The sequence below is a fragment of the Zeugodacus cucurbitae genome, chromosome X (assembly GCF_028554725.1).
Source record: "Zeugodacus cucurbitae isolate PBARC_wt_2022May chromosome X, idZeuCucr1.2, whole genome shotgun sequence".
NCBI classification, from domain to species: domain Eukaryota; kingdom Metazoa; phylum Arthropoda; class Insecta; order Diptera; family Tephritidae; genus Zeugodacus; species Zeugodacus cucurbitae.
In genome coordinates, this window is record NC_071672.1 from 31,676,801 (window position 1) to 31,701,433 (window position 24,633).

A 24,633-nucleotide genomic window follows, 5' to 3' on the forward strand; every position below is an offset into this window, starting at 1 on the left:
CCAACTGTTTTAAACGGTAAAGTTGTTGTTACAGTTTCGGGTAATATGCTTAAGGATTTAATAAACGCTAATATTAAATTTCGTGTTGATTAACCGGACACAATTTTAGATATTATTTCGGTGTGAGTTTCGGTACTTTCAATGTAAGTGCAAGTTATTTATATATGAACATTGTCCAATGAGGAATTGTATGAGTAAGAAAGGGATTTTTTAACGTAAGTAGACAAGAATTTCGTGGCCTTTTGTGCATTCACTCTTAACTATCCTACAGAAACGTTTAATCAGTGGTAACACTCTCTGATAGCGTACCGATAATTTAAGCGCTACCTAGCCTATCGGCAAGTATGTATGGATTGTTTTACATATCTGGCTGTTTTCTACTAAGAAGAAAGAAATTATCGTGGAGACAGAGAGTAAGCAATGCTACCAACATGTATCAATATAAAATATAATAAAAAAAAATATTTTGTATAGGCTCGCATGCCAAAATATATCTTATGTTTAAATGTCATTATCTAATATTATGTAATAATTGTGCCGCTTTATGACAACAAATCTTGAATATATAGTTGAGGTAAATATATCAAATATTTTGGCGAAAATGTGTTACAGTTTTGCCGAAAGTTGCCATCTTTAGCTTTTTTTTCTAAAATTCGCAGTTCATACAAATTTGTTTTGTGTTTGTTTGTTTTTATAACTATGATCAACAAAATATTATTTTGGATTTCAAGCTTCTTACAAAGATTTGTGAACAATATATCTCATTTATTTAACAAAAGATTGAGCGACAAATACGGATATGTATATCATGCATGGTTATTTAAAAGGAATTTTTGTATTTCATATAATACATTTAATAATAATTTAATACGGATATGTATATCATGCATGGTTATTTAAAAGGAATTTTTGTATTTCATATAATACATTTAATAATAATTTATTAGTTTTTGTTGTTAATCGTTGATATAGTTATATTTTTTAATTAATTTTTTCTTTTTGAACGTATTTTGTATATTTTTTCGGTACGGCAATGCTCTTTTCTAGTAGGTCGCTGGTTGCGATTTGCATTTCAATTATAAAAGCACATTTAGTGTACGGAAACATCACTGATTACTACGGGGGTTGGTGTGCAAAGTTTTCAGTGCGGTAAATGGAGAAAACATCATAAATCTAATCCAGAGTTTTGTTTTGATTCTCGCGACGACGATACCACTTCGCGTCCGACGTCGGTCAATTTTAGAGAATAAACGCTCGGCTTCGTGTATCCCTCTAATATCGACAATAAAAATTAGATACATATTACAAAGAAATTAGGAAAAGGCAAATCATGATATAAACTGTTTTCATTTGTTTAACTAACTAAGATGTTAGTATGTGTCAACGGCATGATGAGACAGTTGGATAGTGATGTTCAAATAATAAATAAATTGTGTTCTTTGGAGGTGGGTTTCTTGTTTGTTTGTATAACAAGTCCGACGATGGCAAATCAACCAGCTATACGTAATGAAAAAAGTTGAAACAAGTATTTGTATGCATATATTGCCCGGTAACTTCTTTAAAATATCACAAATATGTGTATTGTGCAAAAATAAATAAGTGTATGTATGTATAAACATGTGTATATATTTCCGCAATGAAGCATTGTGATTTTCCTAACGCCAAAAATTCTATATCTGTCGTATTCATATAATCGCCTTTTCCTCTCTCTCGTCATACCTGTATATGGTTGTTCGCGAATATGGTTCATATGGCCGTGTGTCATTGTGAAAACATATACATCCAAACATATAGTAAGTATGGGTTGTAGGTAAAATCAAATAAGACTACAGCAGCCACCCATATAGCCCAGCTGAGATCTAGCATACTTGTATTTACATATATCTAAATATATATACATACATATATAAATAAATACACTCATGTGCACATCGCTCTTTAAATATATGAACATACATACATATGTACATAAGTAAAAACTTACCCAAATAACGTGTAACTGCTGGGATAAATAGGTTTGAACATAGGAGTGTGTGACTATCGTATTTATGAAATTGATAGAAACACAACAATGAGCTTAGCTAAGCACATAATAATTTCTACAGGTTATAATATTTAACCTATATACTTTTAGAGATGGAAGATTTGTCGTAAGCCGGGTTCCAGGAGCCCTGTAATATGTACATAGATATGTGGGTATATACCCGTCCCTATGCGAAAGGTTTATATTCTGTTGGATCTGTTAACTTGTATATTGTCATAGGACATTCCAAATTAATGAATTGCACCAAGCAGTGCGTATGCAGTTTATGTGCATACTGTAGTTTGAGGGGATCAAAGTCACTTAATTTAGCAAATTTATTGAAAATAAAAGTATATAAATTTGTTTCAGTTGTACACTCATTCTGCAAAGTCTTGTTTACGTTTAAAAAAAAGTATTTTTAATAATTTTATAAATGATTTAATAACTTGAGCCTTTGCTGCATGTTCCGTTTTTTGAAAATAGGCGCTTCACTTGGAATTACATTGATCTTGAGATTTTCCTTTGTGAGTTCCTTGCTGTTGTTGATTTCAACATCAATATTTTTTAAACAATTTTATGGCTTGCCGAAATTGTATTATAGTTTTAATATTGTTGTTGTTGTAGCGATTATCCAAATCCCAATTGGACGGAAAGTATAACTCAGGCATCGAGCTGTTTCTACCATAGATAGAGTCGTGTTAGATGAGTTGGGTTTATTGGGTATGCAAAAAAAGGTTAGTGTTATCCGGGGACTCTTTGCATTTTGGTAGTAAGCTTTTTCACCAAGGTACTCAATATGTAGTTGATAACTTTTAAAATACCCGAAATGTGAAAGACTCAAATTCCGACAGTGAACAACCCCAAAATTGTGGATGTTACTTTTAACAGTCTGACCTGTTTTACTCAGCATACGATCGCGATTATGACCAAAGGACAAAGCCGGAATGTGCGCCTAGATGCAGTAGGACGCAGAGAAGAAAGCTGGGGTGTTTTCTCAGAAATCATCCCTGCGGTCATCCGCTTTACGCAGAATCAGAAATACGAGGTAATTTTTACAATATGACGACGATATCAAACTATACGCAGACCAGACTTCGAAAGCCGGAAACTTCAGACTCGATTTAAACGCCACTCACAACGGAGCCATTAACACTTTTGTCGACTCCCTTCTAGTGAATGGTATCCTTGGAGTGAAACCAAGACTACGAGACCGAGCTGCTTCGTGAAACAAATGTGACCTTAGCGCAGCTTCATTCTGGCTATTGTAGCAGGTTAAACTCCTACATATCCATGTTTTAAAATTAAACTATTAATTCTGCCTTGACCAATGGATTTATAGAAGTTAAACCTTCCCGCTGGTGAAAGTAGGTGGCGCACTGTTATTGTTGGCGCAGTGTTACCATATATTTTGGCCCTGTCCAGCGAAGAGTACAGTATAAAACATGCTAAAATAGCTCATGCAACTCTACGGTCGTCGTGTCTCCTCGGTTCGGACAGGGATTTGACGGTAAACCAAAGCTTAATCTATATCGTCGCTTATGATTGTTTACCAGTTGCAGGATCTTCAAATCCCTAAAGCTTTGATAACAGGTATCGAACTGGTCACACTGGTTTGCTAAAACTGCTGTTAAAATTGGATCAGTTAACATAGATACGGTTGCCCACAGAAATGAAGTCAGAGAGTTTCTTAATCGAGATAATAATGGACAGATGGTCTGATGCTTGGATTAGCATAGGTCGCCGCTGTTTATCAGACCACCGCTATCTATGGTGATGTCTGGCGAGCTGCTGCCATAATTCTAGTGGAGTCTTCTTGGTTCATTTGTGACCTAAAGATGGAACGTTTTTTCAGATATATCTGCTTTATCAAGCTTTAAATTAAACACGTTAGGAATGGCTAATATCGGATGTAACCGAACATTTTATGCTCTTGTAATTTGCAAGGTTCAAAGAGGTAGGAAACTTTATGAAACTTTTTTATAATTGGGATACAGGAATCATACTAATGTTTAGCGATCCATCACCTTATTGGATATATGGGATCTAAGGGAAGGTCTATGTATACTCGACAACATATTTTCACGAACATTCATCAAGAAAACATACAATTTGATAAATAAATTCGGCATCAAATTTAACAGAATAACTGAATTAGTATGGAGGCTGGGGTGATTCGTAAACCGATTTCATCCATTTCCGTAAACAACCATAATTACACCTTCACCTAACTTGGCTGCATGCAAATCTAGTATACGACCACGATGGAACAATGCTCTGTGTACGTGTTGAATTCCAGTTGCATAAAAATCGCAAGTATATATTGAACGTACACCCCATTCAGTGGTTTGGTAGTATACTAGAGCGCATAAATGTTTTTCTTTTGATTTTGTTTAGTTTATGTAACTCTTCCTTTCCCAGTTTCTTTTTGTTTGTTGTCTCGAATCCAATAGTAAACGAGTGTACGGCCAAAAAGTGAACTTAGACATTTTGTTATTCCGTTCAGGCACGGCTAATTTTGTTGTGGCAACTACCCAACGAATTACTGCTACTGAAACTCCGATACAATGAAAGAATTAGCATTGACTGTAACACGCGTTGCTATACATTAGAAAGGGATGAACGATACTTAACTTAAGAAACTCGTATAAACTTTAACCGATATAACTGGTAGCCTCCATGGTAATTAACCAAGTATTAAGCTGTGCGCTGATTGACAGGGTAGTGGCGGTGCGTGGATTGAAGAGAAAAAGGTGTTATGAATAATGTTCGAGAGTAAATGGTTTTACAATTCTTTTAAATTTTGTGGTGTTGGGAAATGTACAGTGGAACGCACTGAACACATGGTGCGCTTCTAACACAATAAAATGTTTTTTTGACATTTTGACATCCAGAAGATAAACTAAATTCAAAATAAATTATTATCAAAAAACAAAATTTAAAAAACGATGCGATGTTTTTTGACAATTTTAAATCCAGAAGAAAAACTAAATTCAAAATAAATTAAATTATTTACATCAGCTGATGGATGCCAACGTCATAGAATAATACCTGTTTGTCACTATGCTTGTACATGGTTTCTTGAGTTTTGATTGTAGTACGGAAATCATATGTCAGATAAAGGAGTAGATCTCGGCAACTGGAGAGAGTCTTACTTAGACAGCTTCGGCTGTCCCAAATATTACTGACGGATCACCAAGACCCATATGTTTCGATAAAAAAGTGTCTGGACTCTATTATAAAGTTCTTAAGTCGGTTGAAGTCGATTCCAGTCCTTAGGCTGTGTACAAGCATGAAAACTTTTGGACACTATTTGTAAGACCTTAAAAGTACATCAAAAATATGATAATTTAGAAATTTTAGTAACACGACTAACTAAAATTAAACAAAGTAATATAATAGACAAATTATGTATTTACCGATTCTAGAGGAATATGCGCTTTTACGTGACAAATAGAGAAGAAACATACGTCAGATACGTCAAATAATAAGTGTGATAATACACCATTTCACTAACCTCAATACATCCGGTAAGTAATTTTCTTTGACTCTAAACTTTACACAACAGGCGTTTGAGTTGTTGTGAGCTAGGTGTTAATAAAAAAAAAAGACTTTAAACAAGTGTTCTTTTATACATTTTTTTATAGATACAATCATATATTTCATTTAAACAATTCTGCATATCACAGTTAAATAGGCTGTCATCAATTGGCTAAGCGTAATTCAAACAAACCTGCGCTAAAATGTCTAATTAATCATGTGCAATAGTGTTGCACCATTTTATTAGGTGAAGAAATCCTTAAATATGCACAAAAACATTTTTTTTATCCCTTTGTATCGAGCTGCGTCTATGCCTTACGTTTTATTTAATCAATTAAAATGTATTGCAAAGTAAAAACAACAAAAATATATATTTGTATTGTAATTTTTGTCAAAAATTTGTCCTTTGAGTCGTTTTTACCATTGTGAATAATCTACATATGTAAAACAAAATTTGGCAACACTCAGCAAGCGGCGATAGAATTTTTAATGAGGTATCCGCATACTCTCCTGCACGAATTCAACTAGATAACTTTGTTGTTGCTTTCACATGTAAAAGAGAATTTTTTTGATCGCGATCCTATATTTCGATATTTATTGAACGTTTAGCATGGAATATTGATGAATTACGATCCATATCACAAAATATTTAAATATTTTGATATCAAGTTAATAGATCGCGGATCGCGTGATAAATATTGAACGTGTAGCAATTTTGTGATTTACAAGTCCAAATTGGTGAATGGCAATAGTGCCAAAATTTTAAAATCAACTAATTTCTAATAAAATGAACATGAATTATAATCAAAGATAACATGATACGAAACTCTTTCATTCGTGAGAGAACTGTCAAAGTCCTCATTTTTTATAACAATTGGCAGTGGTGCCACTGCGAGAAAACATAAGTTAGGAGATTATTAATAGAGACTTCTTAACCAATATTACGCCAACACATAAACTTATAAATATATATTTTAAGATAAACAATAAACATCTACACATAAAAATAATCAAATATTATAATAATTAAAAGTCGTACATATTATAAGTCAACATAAACAAAAATTTAGTTTAGTTTAATTTAATAACATATATTTATTTATATTTTATAAACAAATAAACACCTTAATATATTCTCTAAAAGTTTAAGAGAAAATTTGTACCCAGATATGTATTTACGTAAATGGTATTTAACACTGCTTAAGTAAGTATATTACTTTGGTACAAATAGCCACCGTTTCTTAAATAATATATATATATTAACTCCATTTAAATAAAAGTTAATAATAATTCAAAATCACAAAAAAACGTATCGTACAAAAAACGAACTATTGCATCATTTATTTCTGCGGGATTCTTAGTGGTAACTCGTCGTTTTGACTGTCAGCTGTTCAGTAGCCCATGATCTGGCTTTGTTGCCAACATCAAAAATGAGTTCCTGGGCTCTCTCAACAAGCAAAAGAGAAGAGTTTCGTATCATATTATCCATGATTATAATGTTAACGGTAGAATCTTTGCCAGAGCTATGGAACTCATCTGCCAAGGGTTTTTTTTTATAAAAAGGCCAAATATTGCATGCACATAATGAATTGCTGTGGTGGCAAGAACAACAGCCAAATATGATTTTCCTACATTTTCTTCCAATCTATATATATAAAAGAAAGTCGTGTTAGTTACACTATTTATAACTGAAGAAGGCTTAACCGATTTGGCTTAAATTTGATTTCGAGGTAGCTTAGGGCCGGGGGCAGGACATAGGATACTTTATATTCCATTCCCGTGACGAGAACGAGCTGTGGAATAAAAAGAGCAACTGACATTTCATATAAAACAAAAAACAAAACACCGAATATTTTAACATATCTAACAGAAACTGTGCCTCATATGTATAATGCCCATGAGTTAGAGTGAAAAGGCTGTTTTTTCGATCCAAAATTTTGCATTACAAAATTCAGTGTCAGTGTAAGAAGCGGTAATTAATTGAGAAAGATTTTAATATCGCCATAATTGAATCTGTTTTTCTTTTAGTACAGTCCGTTAATATTTGGTGTATTTTTACCAAGTTTGCTTTTAAATTTTGTTTTTTTCTTGGAGTTATGTAACATTTGCGATATCAAACATTGTGCAAAGAATGCCATAAAAGATCAACTGCTGCCAACGAAATAAACGTTTGCCTCAAATCATCAAATCCATGGTGTTTTGTGCGGAAACTTCAGCTAAGAACAAACAGGAGAGTTGTGTTACTGAACGATAAATCTGTTAAAGATATCTCTGAGCAATTCCTGTCTATTGGTAATCGTCGGGTTCCTTTCGACGAATCGAACGGATTTCTTATTTCTGTAACTTTGTCTTATCGAAAAACGAACTCATAAATAAGCTATAAATCACAAAAATAATGAATGGTTGAGTGGGCGAGCAATTTTAGCGGCTAAGAATAAAGATGTACATAGATGACCTAAACTACAAAATTCAGAATTAGATCATTGGTACACTTCATTCATTCAAATCAATTGGCTGTGTAATAAATGAAGATGAAGCCGCCAACTATTCAATTGAATTTTTAAACTCCTTGGATGTGCTTGGCTTGGCCGTACAATTTACGGCTAAAGATTGAATCCGTAGTAATCATGCTTCGAAACTTAAACCAACTACAACTGTCCAACAACGCGTTTAGTGGTAAAAAAATGAACAATGTGAAGTTGAAGAAGTTCTCATTCCGAGGATTCCGGTGATCTCAACCAAATTTCCGATCCGTCTTGCATTGTCTATGACCGTTAACATAAGTCGGAAAAAAGTTCACCGTTGGGTCCGGTAGTATTTTATAAAAAAATGTACGAAAAAATAAACATATATATATATGTTTTTTTCTGGTGAGAACACAGCTAGCGTCGTATAAATATTGACGTAATATTTATTGAACGTGTAGCAAAGCAGTCGCGAAGTATTCACTCGCAATCCATCAATATTTAATATAGATCGCGATCCAAATATCACGATAAATATTGAACGTGTAGCAGGCGCTTTACATTGTAACTGACCTGGCCTAAGGGGCAGAACTTTCAAAGCCTCTATCTTTTAGAATTTTACTCTGCTTGATAAAAATATTGTTTTTTTTTACTAAAATATGTATTTTTTTTAATTTTGAAACCCATCAGTCCCCTTAAGAAACATTTAAACTTATAACGAAATCCAATTCATTTCTATCTAAAGTTTGGAGTTATTTATAAAACTGCTGAAACTTGGAAATTTAACAAAAGCTGCCATTAACATTTTCGTAGAGAGCTTGTTTAAAAAGGTTTCTTGAGAATTCGTGAAATATACATAGCCGATCTTAAAGGTCTAGTTAAAATAATTTTATACGTCTTGAAGAAAACAATTTTGATGACAACATAGTGTTTATTATACATGCATATGTATGTACAATATATTTAGGTATACATATGTATGTATAATGTACATATTTTTTTTATATATACATACAGATGTAGGGTTTTATAAGTACAGTGGCTCACAGCTTATTTCGTGTGCGCATTTATTAAAAAAACATTTACTTTTTTTTGTATATATTTTCTAAAAAAATCTTAAAATGCCCATTTAGAGTTACGTCATGAAACTATATTTCGTAATGGGTCTTTGTACGTCAATAGAAAAGCAACAGACAAGACCTAAAAACGGTATTAAAACACAGAAAATATCACCCTAATACACAAACAATCTTGTTAGCTCCATGCAAATCCGGCTTTTTAAAATCTGTTTTAAAGCAAAAAGCCTGCTCTACGAAATATCAATTTAATAAAAAATAATAATTTAATTAACAAAAATTTAATTCAATAAAAAATAATCATTTAATTTAAAAAACATTAAACATATAATTCTGAGCAACGTAAGCTGACATTTTTTTAAATCTTATTATTAGAAATTGTTTTGAAAATTTTTCTTTGTGTATGTAATTGTAAATAATGTAACTTTAAATTAAAATAACTTTAAATGTACATTTAAGATTTTTTTAAATAAAATATATCAAAAAAGAATATTACACATATTCTTTTTAATAAATGTGCGCATGAAATCCGCTGTGAGCCACTTGTAAATACGTGTGTGTTTGACTCTCTGGTTTTATGCACGATGCACAAGCATCGATGAGATCGTTTGAAATCGACTCGCACTTCAACACTAAACGTACTAACAATGTACATATGTGTGTACGTATATTTGCAATTTTGACCAAATGTACATACAAATTGACACAAATGTAGGTGTGTATATACATATACATACAAATGTATGTGCATCTATATAATTTCCCAGTTATACAGGCACATAGTTGTGCATGCATGCATACAGACAAATAAGTGCCCTGCAGGGAAATGTACTTCTTGCAAACTGGTTCGACTCTAGTATACAATCACCTGTTCAGTTTGCTAAGCTGCGTAATGGAAAGACGTCATATACATATGTATGTATATCTGCACTTCAAATATTTCATTTAATTGGAAAACAAGAAGAAGACACAAATAATCATTATATTATTCAGCGGTGTTGTGGAATCCAAGACATATTTGCTTAATTGTCAGTATGGCAAACAAATTATGATTCTAATTGGTGCCACAAAATCTGTTTGGTTTTTCAACTTTTCAAATATAAGCAAAACCAATATTCGCATTAACTGTGCCACTATGCATGAGACAAAATTAACAACTAGCTAATTTTATACGTTCTAAACACAACAATACTTACTAATATTCAGAAGAAATGAAAAATATGTTGAATTTTAGAGTTTATTTCAGCTTTTTTTCATTGGACACTGAAAGTAATGCAAACTAGAAACAAAACAGTTTAGTGAATCACAGTTATTTCATTTATGCTCAAGGGAAATCATAAGTGCTGTTTATATTTATGTAAAAATGTTTAAATATTTACATATATATATTTTAACATGTATGTAAAAATTTAAATTTGACTTAACTATTTTGTGAGCAGCTTAACATATCTCAATTTTTTCAATAAATATGTCTAGTTTCTTACGCCTTTGCATTATAATTAAAAAATATATATATATTCAAAGCGTTTTAACGTCAAATCGAAATAAATTTGAACAAAATATTTCAAATATATCAGCGCTGAGGTTGTTTATGTTAGTAAAACCGTTAAAATTGGTGTCCGTTACACCGAAAACCGGAAAAAATTGGATTCGAACATCAAATAATATTGGAATTCATAACCGCTACAAGCATTTTTATAAATTATATTTCTGGGAACTATCAGATACGACAACAACCCTGATTATACTGTATTTACAGTTATAATAGATGTATACAGTTACAGTTCAACTTCTCGAACTCCAATCTCCATAATCCACAGAAAAACTTCGAGTTAGAGAGACTTCGAGTTACTGAAGCTTATTTGTATGACATTTGACGCCAATTCAAGAGTTCGAATTATGGAGAACTTCGAGTTATGGAAGATCAACTGACTGAAGTTGTTAGCTTTTCATGACAAATAGTTTACTTGTATATGAATTTGTCAAAATCTTCACACGTTCGCCTAATTCGTTGAACCTATTCCCGGCAGAGTATGTGCATACATTCTCTGTATATATAAATACATATAAATACATAGGCTCAATGCATTCGTACGCAAGTGGTATATGAATCTAGTAGTGGGCTTGCAGCTTTTCGTTAGCGCTTAGTGTTGTTTAACTAAAAACGACACAAGATATTACGCACACATACTGGCAGACACATATATATTGTATATATATATATGTTCATATGTACGTACCTGCATCCCACACAAACTAATGCACGCGTAGTCCGTATGAACGGGAAGAGAAAATACAAATGAAATGAAGTAAGATAAATTCAAATACGAGTGATGCACAACATATGAAAACAATAGAATGAAAACATAAAAAGGATTGAGGCAAAGTAAAAAAAGATTACGTGAGACATATATATATATATATATATATATAATATACAACACTAAATGAAATGTGTTAGGTATATGTATAAAAATAAAGTCAAATTAAATATACATATATATATATATATTGGCCGAATAATGTCAACGAAATTGCGCTGCAATGTACACAGTGTATAGAAAGTTAGCATAGTAATTTGGTGTCCTGGAAGTACATATAAGAAACGCAATTTCTCGAACTAAAATTGCTAAACAGAAAATAGAAAAATGTAACTGGGGAAATTCAATTTAATGGAAGAATTTTAATTTTTATTTCAGTAATTCATTTATATTTTGTCTATTCATTATAATGAATAATAATTATTTATACAATTTCACTGGTGTATACTTATTGTACCAATAAATATATGATTACAGATTTTTTGTATGTTTATAAACTAATATCAGCTGTTTAACAGACTTAAAAAATTAGAAAATATGTGTAAGTTGAACATCCAGAATTCGAAGTTTGTTGTGGATTATGGTGATTCGAGTTAGGGAAGTTCAACTGTATTTAGTATAAATACGGCTTAAAGTAGCTTTCCGGTAATACAAATTGCACAATATCTTTAAAGGGTTAGGAGGATTTAAAAATTGGAATTTTTTAGTCACAATGTTTAAGATATTCTCGTAAAATATCATATCAGCCCGAGAAAAATTCTAAGAGATATACCCATCTTTGAAATAACATAATTTATTTAATGAACGAAGTATTTTTTTTATTATAATTACAATTTTTTTCCGAGCCCATATATGGTGATCTTTTGAACAAAAAAGTGAGTTTTTTCGTTAGAATTCTGTAAAAACTCAAATTTTAATATTTTCGTTTTTTCCAATATGTTTACAAAAAAAAAGTTATAATACCCGCTGAACCCACTTTTTTTCAAACCGCAGTATAACACTATTTTACTTTCTTAAATATATGACCTCAATTGCTGCAAAAAGTAGTCGAAAATAGAGCCACTCTGCTGCGCCAGTCGCGGCTCGAAATCTTTTTTAAAACATAACGAAAAACCATTAACTCAAATAAAACTAAATTCTTGGCCATTGGATGGGATAGATACCGAGAGCTGAAGAGGGAAGCGAGACGCATCTGCAGACAAAAAAAGAAATAGGCCGAAATGCGTGAGTACGAAGAGTTTGAGAAGCTGGCAGAGAGGGAGCAGACAGATGTTCGAAAATTTTATGAAAATATGAAGCGACTTAACGAAGGTTTCAAGACCGGAGCATCCTCATGTAGAGACCAAGGCGGTATTCTGGTAACCGATGTCCGGGACATACTGGGATTATGGAGGGAACACTTCTCCGACCTGCTGAATGAAAGTACAACACATTTACCCGCCTGAAGAACAACAACGGTAGAGTACCGTCCGAGCTATTCAAATACGGCGGCGAAGAACTGATAAGATGCATGCATCAGCTTCTTTGCAGAATATGGTCGGAAGAAAGTCTGAAGATGTGTGCTCTGCCCAATCCATAAAAAGGGAGATCTCACAATTGCCAATTACCATGGGATAAGCCTCCTAAATATCCCCTATAAGGTTCTATCTAGCGTACTGTGTGAAAGACTGAAGCCCACCGTCAGCAAACTGATTGAACCTTATCAGTGTGGCTTTAGACCCTTTAAAACTAATACGGTTGTGTAAGTTGACGTTGAGCAACACCAAAAGCTCCGTCAGGATCGGGTACGACCACTCCGAGCCGTTCGATACCAAACGAGGTCTCAGACAAGGTGACTCTCTATCGTGTGACTTCTTAAACTTGATGCTGGAAAAAATAATACGAGCTGCAAAGCTAAATAGAAAAGGTACAATCTTCTATAAGAGTGGACAGTTGCTGACGTACGCCGATGATATCGATATCATGGAAGCAACAACCGCGTCGTTTGTTCTGCTTTTTCCCGCATGGATAAGGAAGCGAAGCATATGGGTCTGGAGGTGAGCGAGGACAAAACGAAATATCTCCTGTCATCAAGCAAACAGTCAGCGCGTTCGCGTCTGGGCTCCCACGTCACTGTGGACAGTCATAACTTCGAAGCCGTAGATAATTTCGTATATCTGGGAACCGGTATCAAGAACACCAACAGTGTCAGCTTCGAAATCCAGCGCAGAATCACTCTTGCCAACAGGTGCTACTTTGGACTGAGTAGGCAATTGAAAAGTAAAGTCCTCTCTCGACGAACCAAAATCAAACTCTACAAGTCGCTTATAATTCCCGTCCTGCTTTATGGTGCAGAAGTTTGGACGATGTCAACATCAGATGAGACGTCACTAGGGGTTTTCGAGAGAAATGCGTAAGATTTATGGTCCTCAGATCATTGACATAGTTCAGCGAATAACAAGACAGCGGCTACGCTGGCTAGGTCATATTGTTCGAATGGACGAAAACACTCCAGCTCTGAAAGCGTTCGATGCAGTACCCGCCGGAGGAAGCCGAGGAAGGGGAAGGCCTCCACTCCGTTGGAGGGACCAGGTGGAGAGCGACTTGGGATCTCCAACTGACGCCGAACTGCGAGGGAAAGAGTGAAGTGGCGCGCTATCATCGATTTGGCTATAACCGGCTAAACGGTGTAACGCCAATCACATACATACATCACTTGGTGGAAACTGAATAGCTCCTTAAATAAGCGATTATTATAGTTTTCTTTATGTTGAATATATCGGTCAAAGTTTGAGTTATCATTTTAAAAGTGCGCCTAAAAATTTTCTCCTGAGGGGGATAAGGAATGAGTTTTGGTGATAAAGTTGTGCAAACGGCTTTAATTCTTGCAACTTTAGAGATGCCATAATATTTGTCCGCACTTAGCAAATCCCTACTTATCTTAGCTATATATATATATAATATAATCATAATAATAATTATAATCATATTAATAATTATTATAATGATCATTTTGGGAAAAATCTAAAATAGGCGTCTGCTTACCTTTAACTTACTGGCATGATGCAAGGAGATTAAAAAAAGTGTATGTTCCACTTAAATAGAAGACACAAATCATTAAAATTTAATGTCTGAGATATTTTTAAATTTTATATTACATAGTTAAACTTCTGGGTTAATATGGGCATAGAGAAGAAGATTTTCATGATCCAAAAGTGGAAAGCATACGATCTACATAGAATACTTATAACGTGTGTACCATACGTGCGAAAATGCCAAAATGCTTTTATGAATGTGAACATGTTTTAGTAGCATGAAACACAATTATGTATAAGAGTTCATATGCCTATCTAAAGTATTTATAGTACATACATACATGCGGGTGAATAAGTACATACAAATATCAAACATTTTCAATACAAAATTATACTATGTGCATTGCATACATTTAGTAAATGTTTGGGAATATATAACCAAAATACTTTCAAGGTAAACAATTGTATGTATATGGCATGTAGTGATTTCGCATGGCAACAAATGTATTGCTTCGTTTAGGCGTTGTTGTAAAAAAAATGAGTGCGTAAATGCTCTGGTAACTGTATACTACTCTCATACCCTCCACTCAAACGTATAACGAAGGAGCTGCATATTTCGGGGGTATCCCATACGGCTAACGCATATAGAGGGTGAACCATTTCGATCTTTCATCCTTTTTTCAAGAAAAAATACAGAAAATTCAAATTTAATAGGGTATGTTTATTATCATGCGAAAGAACATTTATTTTTTAAAGATTATCTCTTTCAAATGTTGGCCGTGGGTACGTCTTAAAAGGTACATCCGTTGAGTCCAATTTTCGATGCGCCCACTTTGAACTACAATTTGTTTTGTTATTCGCTTACTGTAGTCATAGACTTATGCAATGTGCATCGACAGATCCTCACCCAATGCAGCACGGTATAGGTATTTATGTCTGTATATACATAAATGCGAATAAACACAACTGCATTCTAGTTACATATAATAATTTTTGTTATAAAATTTCCGACAGTTATATAGTAGATATGCATATGTGTCCACATAGCTAATTGTTGCAGCATTATTGTCCGGCTAGGCTTATGTATAAATATATAGAAATGCATCAGGACTTGTACACATTTCTCTGCACTTGTACATATATACATATGTAACGTATTTATGTTACGTATGAGTTATTTGCAAAACACAAGGGATATCTCACAGCTTGGGTCAAAATCAAATATTTTTTGAGTATCACACGCTGAGCGTATAAGTAGTATGTTACGTCAAAATCAGTTTTAAAAATTAAGTTTTTTTTGCATAATATTTATTCCCTGTAATTCGTTACTATCATTTCTTCTACTCGCTGTTTGGCGCCAATTGGAAATACAGAGAAACCTGGTCTTTCCAACGGTATGAAGGTCTTCCTCTGCAGCCACCACTATGGTACTGCGTCGAATACTTTCAAAGCTGCAGTGTTTTCGTCTATTGTCTGTGGTATTCGCTGTTTCCAATTTTCAAAGGTATACATACATTGAAGAAGTCTTACGATAGTGAGTCACTCTGTCTGAAGCCTCGTTTGCTATCGAACGGCGCGGAGAGGTCCTTCCCGATCCTGACGGCGCTTTTGTTGTGGCTCAACGTCAGTTTACACAGCCGTATCAGTTTTGCAGGGATATCTAATTCAAACATAATGTCGTACAGAATTTTCCAGGTCTAAAGCCACACTGATAATGTCCAATCAATTTGTTAACGGTGGACTTTAGTATTTCACACAGTACGCTCGCTAGAACCTTATAATCGATACTAAGGAGGCTTATCCCACGGTAATTGGCACAGATTGCGGGGTCTCTCATTCTTATGGATTGGGCAGCGCATATTTAGGTTCATATCGTCGAGCATGCCCTCGTCCGACCAATGAAGAATGCAGCTTTGTCAGTTCTTCGCCACCGTATCTGAATAGCTCGACCGGCTAGCCGTCGGTCCCCGCCACTTTGTTGTTCTTCAGGCGAGTAATTGCTACTCGAATTTTTTATGGTCGTGCAAATGAACATCAGTTCCAGCGTAATCGATTGGGGAATCGGGTTCGCCATCTCTTGATGTTGCATATTCACCACCATTTAACAGTTTGGAGAAGTTTTGCCTCCATAAACCCAGTATGCCCTAGGCATCTGTTACCAGATTACCTCTTCTGTTCCTACATGAGAATGCTCGGGTCTTGAAAACTTATGTAAATCACCGGATGTTTTCGTAAAATTTTCGAGCATTACCTCTGTCTGCCAGCTTTTCAAGCTCTTCATACTCTCGTATTTGGGCATCTTTCTTTTTATGTCTTCACATGCGTCTCGCTTCCCTCATCAGCTCTCGATATCTGTCCCACTTCTCACGTGTTGTGGTCGTTCGCAATGTTGCGAGGTAGGCGGTCCGTTTTCGTTCCACTGCGAAACGGCATTCCTTATCGTAGGAACTCACTTTTTTAGCCTTGCGGAAATCAAATTGTTTCGGCTGCAGTAGTACGCAGTGAGTTTGAGTTGCCGTTCTCTTAAATCGAGATGCTGTTGAGTGCTTTTAGAGAGCAGGAGTTAAGTCCAGTGGAAAATCGAATGCCAGGACTCGGCAACAGATTCTCTCTTCAACCGCAAATCACACACCAAATTTGCGCTTCTTTATATTGTCGCTGTAGTAGATTTTACAAGGATATCCCGTCCTTTGCACTTCTTGGATGGCGGTGATGTCAGCCTTTAGTTGTATGAGGACATCAACCAGCTGAGTAGAGGCACCTTCCCAATTAAGTGTCTGGATATATCGGGTGCATACCTTCAAATCATGATCTATAAAACGCTTGCAGGGGTCGTCATCAAAAGGGGGGTTTCTCATCACTTTGAATGTGAAAATATATTTGTAATGAAGGAATCCTAATCGGTTAATCGTCAACTTACTCAGCCGATGTTCTAGGACACTTAGAAATCTAAGATAACTATATCTTTATTTCTTTATTTCTATCACCACTTGCTGTATGCGGCGAAGTTGACTACGTGTATTTTGAATGCTATAATAAAATTTCTTAAAAACCTTAATCAATAAATCTGAAGTCTATAAGAATTAAAGTTAGATGTTAATTTTTTTTTCATTTCAGATTCAATTTGGCTTTGTACTTTACTGAACAACGAATAAATTTCAGACTTCTATCTAGTAAATGCCGTTTTGGCACGAAAACATTAATATTTAGGAAAAAATAGTGGATTAACAAGTGACTGATGGATCTCAGTAAACAAATCTAAAAAGTCTAAAATAATGGAAGTACTACACTGGATGGCATAAGCTACATTAACGGTCAAAACTCGAAAATGTAAGTGCAGATGTTATATTAATTGAGTTTTACTTGGTTTTATAAAAATGAATTTTATTTAAAAGGTAAAATATAAGAATTAAATAAAAAGCCGGACATATTAAATTTTATAGTAAGCAACTCAATGCCACAGTTTGAAAATGGACTGGTATAAAAAGTTATAGCCAAAAGACAGAATTATCAGCACATTAGCAGCTCTGGAGCACTGACCCCCTCTTCCCAGACAACTCTAATCTTGACATTTAACATTTGAACAGAATTCCAATTCAGTCCACGCCGCACTTAGTTGAACTGATATTGAACAGCGCACACTAGCGATGGTAACTTCGGCTCAACGTCTAGTCCCGGAGAAGACTGTTCGCACTCAAAACATAACGATATCACCAGAAACTGTAAAATTTTAAATTATTACACAGCCATGGAAGAAACATGGTTTTGACCTGTGGTCTTACCGAATCCGAATCCAAGACTCTGGTGGTCCAGGCGAACTTACCACGTGTACCTTATGTTTTTGGGGTCGTTGAATCCGAAAGCGCAGTCCCTTTCAATCGGTCAGATCAGAGTTTTGAAACTGAATCCGAGGTTCTGGGGTCCTTATTATGTTGTACCCTATGTTTTTGGGGATGCTGAATCCGAATACGTGGGCCATTTCAATCGATCAGTTCAAAGTTTTAACATAACCCCAAAAAACCAAGAAAAAGTCATCGAGTTCGGTGTCGCTCAAACACAACAAACAGATAATTTATCCATTTATATGTACGTACATAGATTTATTTACTTAACTTTTGTGTACATATTGTGTACATATTTATAAACATTCATATGTCCTTCTCGTTAGGTGGTACGAATCTAAACTTTTGGTGCAGCGGCTCAACGGAAAATTTTAGTTTGACAACCGTTAGATTTACCGGATGTGGTCGTTTCATACATACATGTAACTGGATTGCACACTTCATCGCAAGGTGTAAAATATGCAAACGATAGCACTATACAGGGAGACGATTACAGCATTAGCCACACTTAGTACAGCAAACGAAATTAACATTAACTACAAGTGCAACAATAATAGTAGAAAGCGTAATTCGCATGAAACACTTAGCCCACTTGTTGCCAAAATAATTGAGAATATACACTTATTTCAACAGCACATAGTCGTCAGTTTCCACAAAAATAAGTGCTTTCATTTAGATAACAGCAATAACAGAATAGGAGAACGTATAAAAACAATAGAGCATAATACAACAAATCAAGCAGTTCTTAACAAGCTTACGTCAACTCAAACCAAATCCAGCATTGTGGATGATAACAACAGTTTAGCAACTACACTGGAGTACGAAATGAATCCGCAGAACATAACCCTACATTTATCCGGAACTAATAATAATTTGCCCGACTCTAATTGCAGTAGTGAACTATATGAGGCCGCTGTACCCTTTGGTGCTGGCAGCGAACGCGTATTAAGCAATAACAGTGACAATACTAGTAGAAGTGGTGGTAACAACAAAATGGATACAACCGAACGTGAACGCAAACGTAAACGTTATTTATCGGACGAAGAGTATACACGTACTACACGCCACAAAATGCAACAGCAACAGCAACTCCTGCAACAACAAGAACTCAAACAAAAACAACAAATGGAGCTAGAAAATCGCTTAGCAGACGAGGGTAATAACGCAACAGTGTTATCGATGAAATCACAACCTACGTCCGAGTTTGCATCAACCAATTGCGGCAGTAATAATAACGAAAGTGGCTGTTCCGATATAAACGATGAGGAGGCACACGCCAAAAAACTGCTGCTGCGTTCATCTATAGCCGTTGTCCAAACGAAAGAAACAACTTTGACCGAAGTCGGCAAGCGAAATTGTGCTACGGAACGCAAGCTATCTTTGCAAGATGAAGATGCCTGTTGCCGAAATCAAAGCAAACGCTCATCGTCAAATAAAAATCGAAAGCGTACGGTACAGAAACTGGTCAAAAAGCTGGAGCCGTGCTCTGATTGCAGTGAGACCACTTCCAATGATGAGCATGATGAGCATACCGATGGTTGTGAAAATGAGCTTTTCAATGCTGATAATAGTAATTCTAGAGACAAGCATGACGCGGAGAATATGTCGAACGAACAACACGATAAGCAACGGCTTGAAATTGACACAACCAGTGTACTAGACTATAATGATTTCGGCAATATTACCGTTAATAATAGTTTAAAAATTCGCGAAACAACAAGTGATACACCGCTACAATATACAGCCGGCATATTTGGAAATCAGGGTAAAGAGTACACAGCTGGTGATAGATTTCAGCGCGATCAACAGTTTAACGAACATAATGAAACGGTTGATACAGCTGCAACTACGAAAACAGCAACTGCGGTGCAGTTAACAAAACAACGACAGGATTTAAACCAACAACAGTGTGTACAGCAAAGCGCAACAGAAGACATTGAAAATGCCGGCAAGCAACAGCACAGCAACTTGCACGATTTCATTGCGGCTGATGAGCGCACACCGGTGGCACCCTACACAACAACCATAAAAAACACCCAGACAACCGATGCAGCAGCACGTGTTCCTAACTATAGTTATGATTTGTTGAACACACCGATTGATGGCCAACCGCCAACGAAGACAACAAGCGCCTATGTTGAGAATGACATGAAGAAGTCGTATGGTAATACTACAGTTGTCAGCTGTTGGCAGCAAAGTAACATAAATTGTAATTTGACTGGTGATGAAAGCAGTGCTAATAACGTGGATGATAATGAGAACGCGGATAGTAAAAGCATTAACTGTAATAAAGAACGACAAACGTATGTCGGCAGTCAAATGCAGAATATGACAAATTGCAACAGCCAGCAACAGTCAATGTATATAGATGAACCGGCAAGTGATAGCAATTCACAGCAGTTAGCTATAGTAGCTTCAACGTGTAGAAACTTGCATGAGCACAGAAATTGCAAAGAAAAGATGGAAAATATATGTGATGTCTACGATAGAGTGGACAGTGCGAGCACTAATGCCATGGAGCGCAATTACGATGAACCACAAGACGGCGCGGCGTATATTGATAAAGGTGTAGTCGATCAATATGGTTCATCAATAGCCGAAAGCACCAGTGCGAACAAAAGCACAGCATTGCCAACAGTGTCAACAACTGCTACAAATGTAAATAATGCAAGTGACAGCACTACAAGTACTATTAGTACAACAACTATTAATACTATGAATACTATTAACACTAAAATAACCGATGGTTGTGTCTCAACAAATGTTACTATTAATAAGATTCCTAATACTGATGATACGAAATCAGTTGCTACTGCAGCAGCCGCAATAACAACACCAGCCACAGCAGTATATGACGAGAATACCGTTGGCAGTTGTGAAAACGGCAAACATTTGGAGCAAGTGCCATCTACAAACATAGCCAATGACAATGTTTTAAACGCAAGTCCTTATAATTTGAACCAAACGCAAGAGTTACCCGAAACGTTAGCAGAAACCGCAACGTCGTACGTCACACCACACAGTGCTAGTGATAATTTAGATAACCGTAATGAGCCCTGGGCCCAAACTCCGAATGAGCGCTACCAACGTTATAGCAATAGTGATAATAATTTTTGCCAAACAGCTGTTGATAGCGGCACAGCGTCATGCTTGTCAGCGGAGTTGTGCTACAAAATATCGGACGATGCCAGCGAGGAAGTGTTAAAGATCCCACACCAACAGCATGCTGTCAACATTCAAAATGTTATCAATTCGGCTTCGGATAAGGACCAACAACTGCAGCATGCGAACAAAAACCAACACGCAGGTGATTACTTAACGCGGCAGTCGATTGATGCTGCCAACACACTAAATGCCACGGATGTATACCCCACTGAACTGCAGCAGCTACAACAGTCAAGTCAACGCAGTCAGAACATCCAACATTATATGCAAGAGCAGCTGTGTCAACAAATGCAGCAACAGCAGCAGCGGCAACAACTGCATGAACACCAGCAACAAGAGTTGAATCAGCAACATCATCATCAGCACCAACAACCATATACACATGATACAACGCAAGTGCTACAACAAATGTCGTTGCACGATTACAACTTACACCATAGCCACCCGCATCAATTACAGCCATTGCATGATGTGTTGCGGCATAACCAACATCAGTCCCAACATTTCGAACAACACCACCGTCAGCTAGAACAAAGACATGATGAGGAACAGCAGCAACATTTAATTGCATATCTACAACATACTAGCGACCAGACACGCTTGCATGAACAATTGCAGCACCATGAATATCAGCAGCAGCAGCAATTTCAACAAGAACAACAACTGCATCACAATCACCATCAACAGCAACACCAATCATTGCAGCCCAATTTGCTGTTAATCGCAAAAAAACAGCAGCATCAACAGCCGCATATATCAACCGATTTGAAACGTATAAATCGTCCGCCACCCACTAGTATTGATGACCTCATAATAGACGAATTCTCAGAAGATCCACATGCTTCCTATAAACTGTGAGTAGTGTATGAGAAGTCATTGCCCATTTATACAATTTAAATATACATGTGTGTAATGTTATTTATTTTTTAATAGTAAAAAAATATCGGTCTGAATGATACAAATGCGCAAAAAATTTTAATTGTCGATGAGATATTGCACTTTTTTATTATGAGCTGTTCTATGTTATATGCACGCCAACACCGACTTTATAAGCGTTCATAACCGCCTCCCAGGTTCATCAATAGGTCGCTGCTACAATACGTCGACGACATAACGCAATAAGCCGACTAAACTGCGGACGCGGACTGCTTCCGACACGCCATTTACAGTGGATCCATTAATACCTTCCTTGCTCACTTAGAGTCAAACCGCCAATAATAGCAGACGATGAGCTCGGGTTGTCACTTGCAACCAGCGAAATACTTGCACAACCTCGTTCTGGATATTGTAGCACGTTAAACTCCTACTTATCCAGACTGTACCCCGACATACAGAGTATATATATGTGCTGGGTGCGTGAGTCCCCGCATGATACTAGTCATCATTTTGCATGCCCAAAGAATTCAACTCTTCTGACAACCCTCCCCCTTTGGTCCCGCACTGTAGGCCCAGCACGTTCCCTATGCCTACCATTACATGAACTCGATGACCACTAGGCTTATACTTTCCATTTCAGCAGGGCTGGATACCCGTTAAAACAACAACTTCATAACCTCGAAAAGTTTTGAAATTTGCAGACAACCAGAACATATGATTGTTTTTTTTTCATTGTCATCGTGCGTTTGTAAAAGTATGTAATTAGAGAGAATTAAAGAGAATATGAAATCAATATAATTACAATTAGAAATGTGTCTTAGCTGAAGTGAGTTATGTCAGATATTGTGAAATGTGTATTTATTTATTTAGAGTTATTTAGACAATATTTCTTGAAGTAAAATTATGCTTGTTATAAAGATGACGTATTATATTCAACGACATGTTTTATTACAGTGGTCTTTCACCAAATCACGTGAAGCACGAGAATCAAGATGATGGCTATGAGACGAGTGCCGGTGATGTGCTCACGCCAAATTCGCACAGTTCATCAACACATTCGGTGACGCCACAGCATCAGATGCAACAAGGTATCAATCTTATACCACAACTGAAGTGTGATGAGCAACAAATGAAAATACAGCAGCCGCTCCAACATACTGCAGGCGATATAACTTGCCAACAACAACAATCGCCGCAGCATAATACAGCAGGATCATTGCGTGGTATGGGTAGTACAAGTCACCAAAGCGGCGAAACAGCAGGCTTAGATGCGAAGAAAAATTTACCTACAGAACGATATTCCTACGTGGACGAGCACATAGCGGGAACGACGACAGAAGTCTCAAACGCAAATAGTAGTGGCAACAATAGGGTGATTAATATGCCAAAAGACGCTCAACTTAACGGTGAGACGGTTAAAAATAGTGATGCAACTGCAGCGTCTTATATGGGTTCGAGGGCTAATGTGATCGGTCATCATGTGAATGAAATCTATAGTATTCAAAATCAAAATCAACAGCAACAGCAACACCAAAACCAGCCGCAACAGCAGCAGTTGCATACGTCCAGTAGCGATTTACCCCCATCAGTGGATTATAATTTAAAAAGTAAACTACCAAGTTCAACTGGAAATGGTGTAAGCGATAGCGAACAGTTGGAACAGAACGTGATACATCAAAACTTGCATCAGCAGCAGCAACAGCTACAACTTCCGCAACAATCCCAGACCTCAAACCAATTCATTTTCACAGAAAACAATGCGATTCTACGGCCACCACAAAAGAAACGTGGTCGCAAAAAGAAAATTCAGCCAAGCACCGACAATGCACTGCCGTTAGCTTTGCAGTTACTACCTGGGAACAATGAATGCGGTATACCGAGTGGTGGAAATGGAGAATTGTCAGCCAAGTAAGTAAACTAAAAAAATTTAACTAATCTACTTGTTTTAATTAATGTATTTCTACGGATATAAAGCTGCATTGCTGACAACACATTAATGAATTCAAGTGAAAATCCTGCTACCGGTCTTCTAAAGGCGAAGGAGCGCAAGAAGCATGACCGCTTCAATGGAATGTCCGAAGAAGAAGTCGTTAAGCGTACACTACCCGACCATTTATGTGATAATCTTGATATAGTCATAGTGAGTGTAAATTTCCAATTGAACTTGGCTCGAAATAACTTGCAGCTATTATCTTTATATAGTCACACGTAATGTCATAACAATGTTTTTTTTTTTTTTAAGTTTCGCTACACTTTTTTATTTCTACACATTTCTAATCTAAAAGGAAACAAAGTTCTGTAGAAGTTCACGGAC

The 24,633-nt window shown here is 36.0% G+C and overlaps 1 protein-coding gene across 8 annotated transcripts in view; it reads left to right on the forward strand.

Annotated features, from left to right (window-relative positions):
* Positions 1-1,020: 1,020 nt before the first annotated feature.
* LOC105219315 (uncharacterized) overlaps positions 1,021-24,633 on the forward strand; it is a 29,712-nt gene continuing 6,099 nt past the window's right edge. Inside the window, exons 1-7 of one of the 8 annotated variants that reach the window (XM_054235621.1) lie at positions 1,021-1,793; positions 5,449-5,550; positions 17,554-17,766; positions 17,832-18,522; positions 18,605-22,297; positions 23,274-24,227; positions 24,294-24,459. In XM_054235621.1, coding sequence (XP_054091596.1) covers positions 18,738-22,297; positions 23,274-24,227; positions 24,294-24,459 — 4,680 coding nt within the window. In that variant the 5' untranslated portion in view covers positions 1,021-1,793; positions 5,449-5,550; positions 17,554-17,766; positions 17,832-18,522; positions 18,605-18,737. Of the gene's footprint in view, positions 3,069-5,448; positions 5,551-17,553; positions 17,767-17,831; positions 18,523-18,604; positions 22,298-23,273; positions 24,228-24,293; positions 24,460-24,633 lie in introns of those variants that run through there. The other 7 variants (XM_054235623.1, XM_054235626.1, XM_054235625.1 and 4 more) reach the window with 7 other exon arrangements.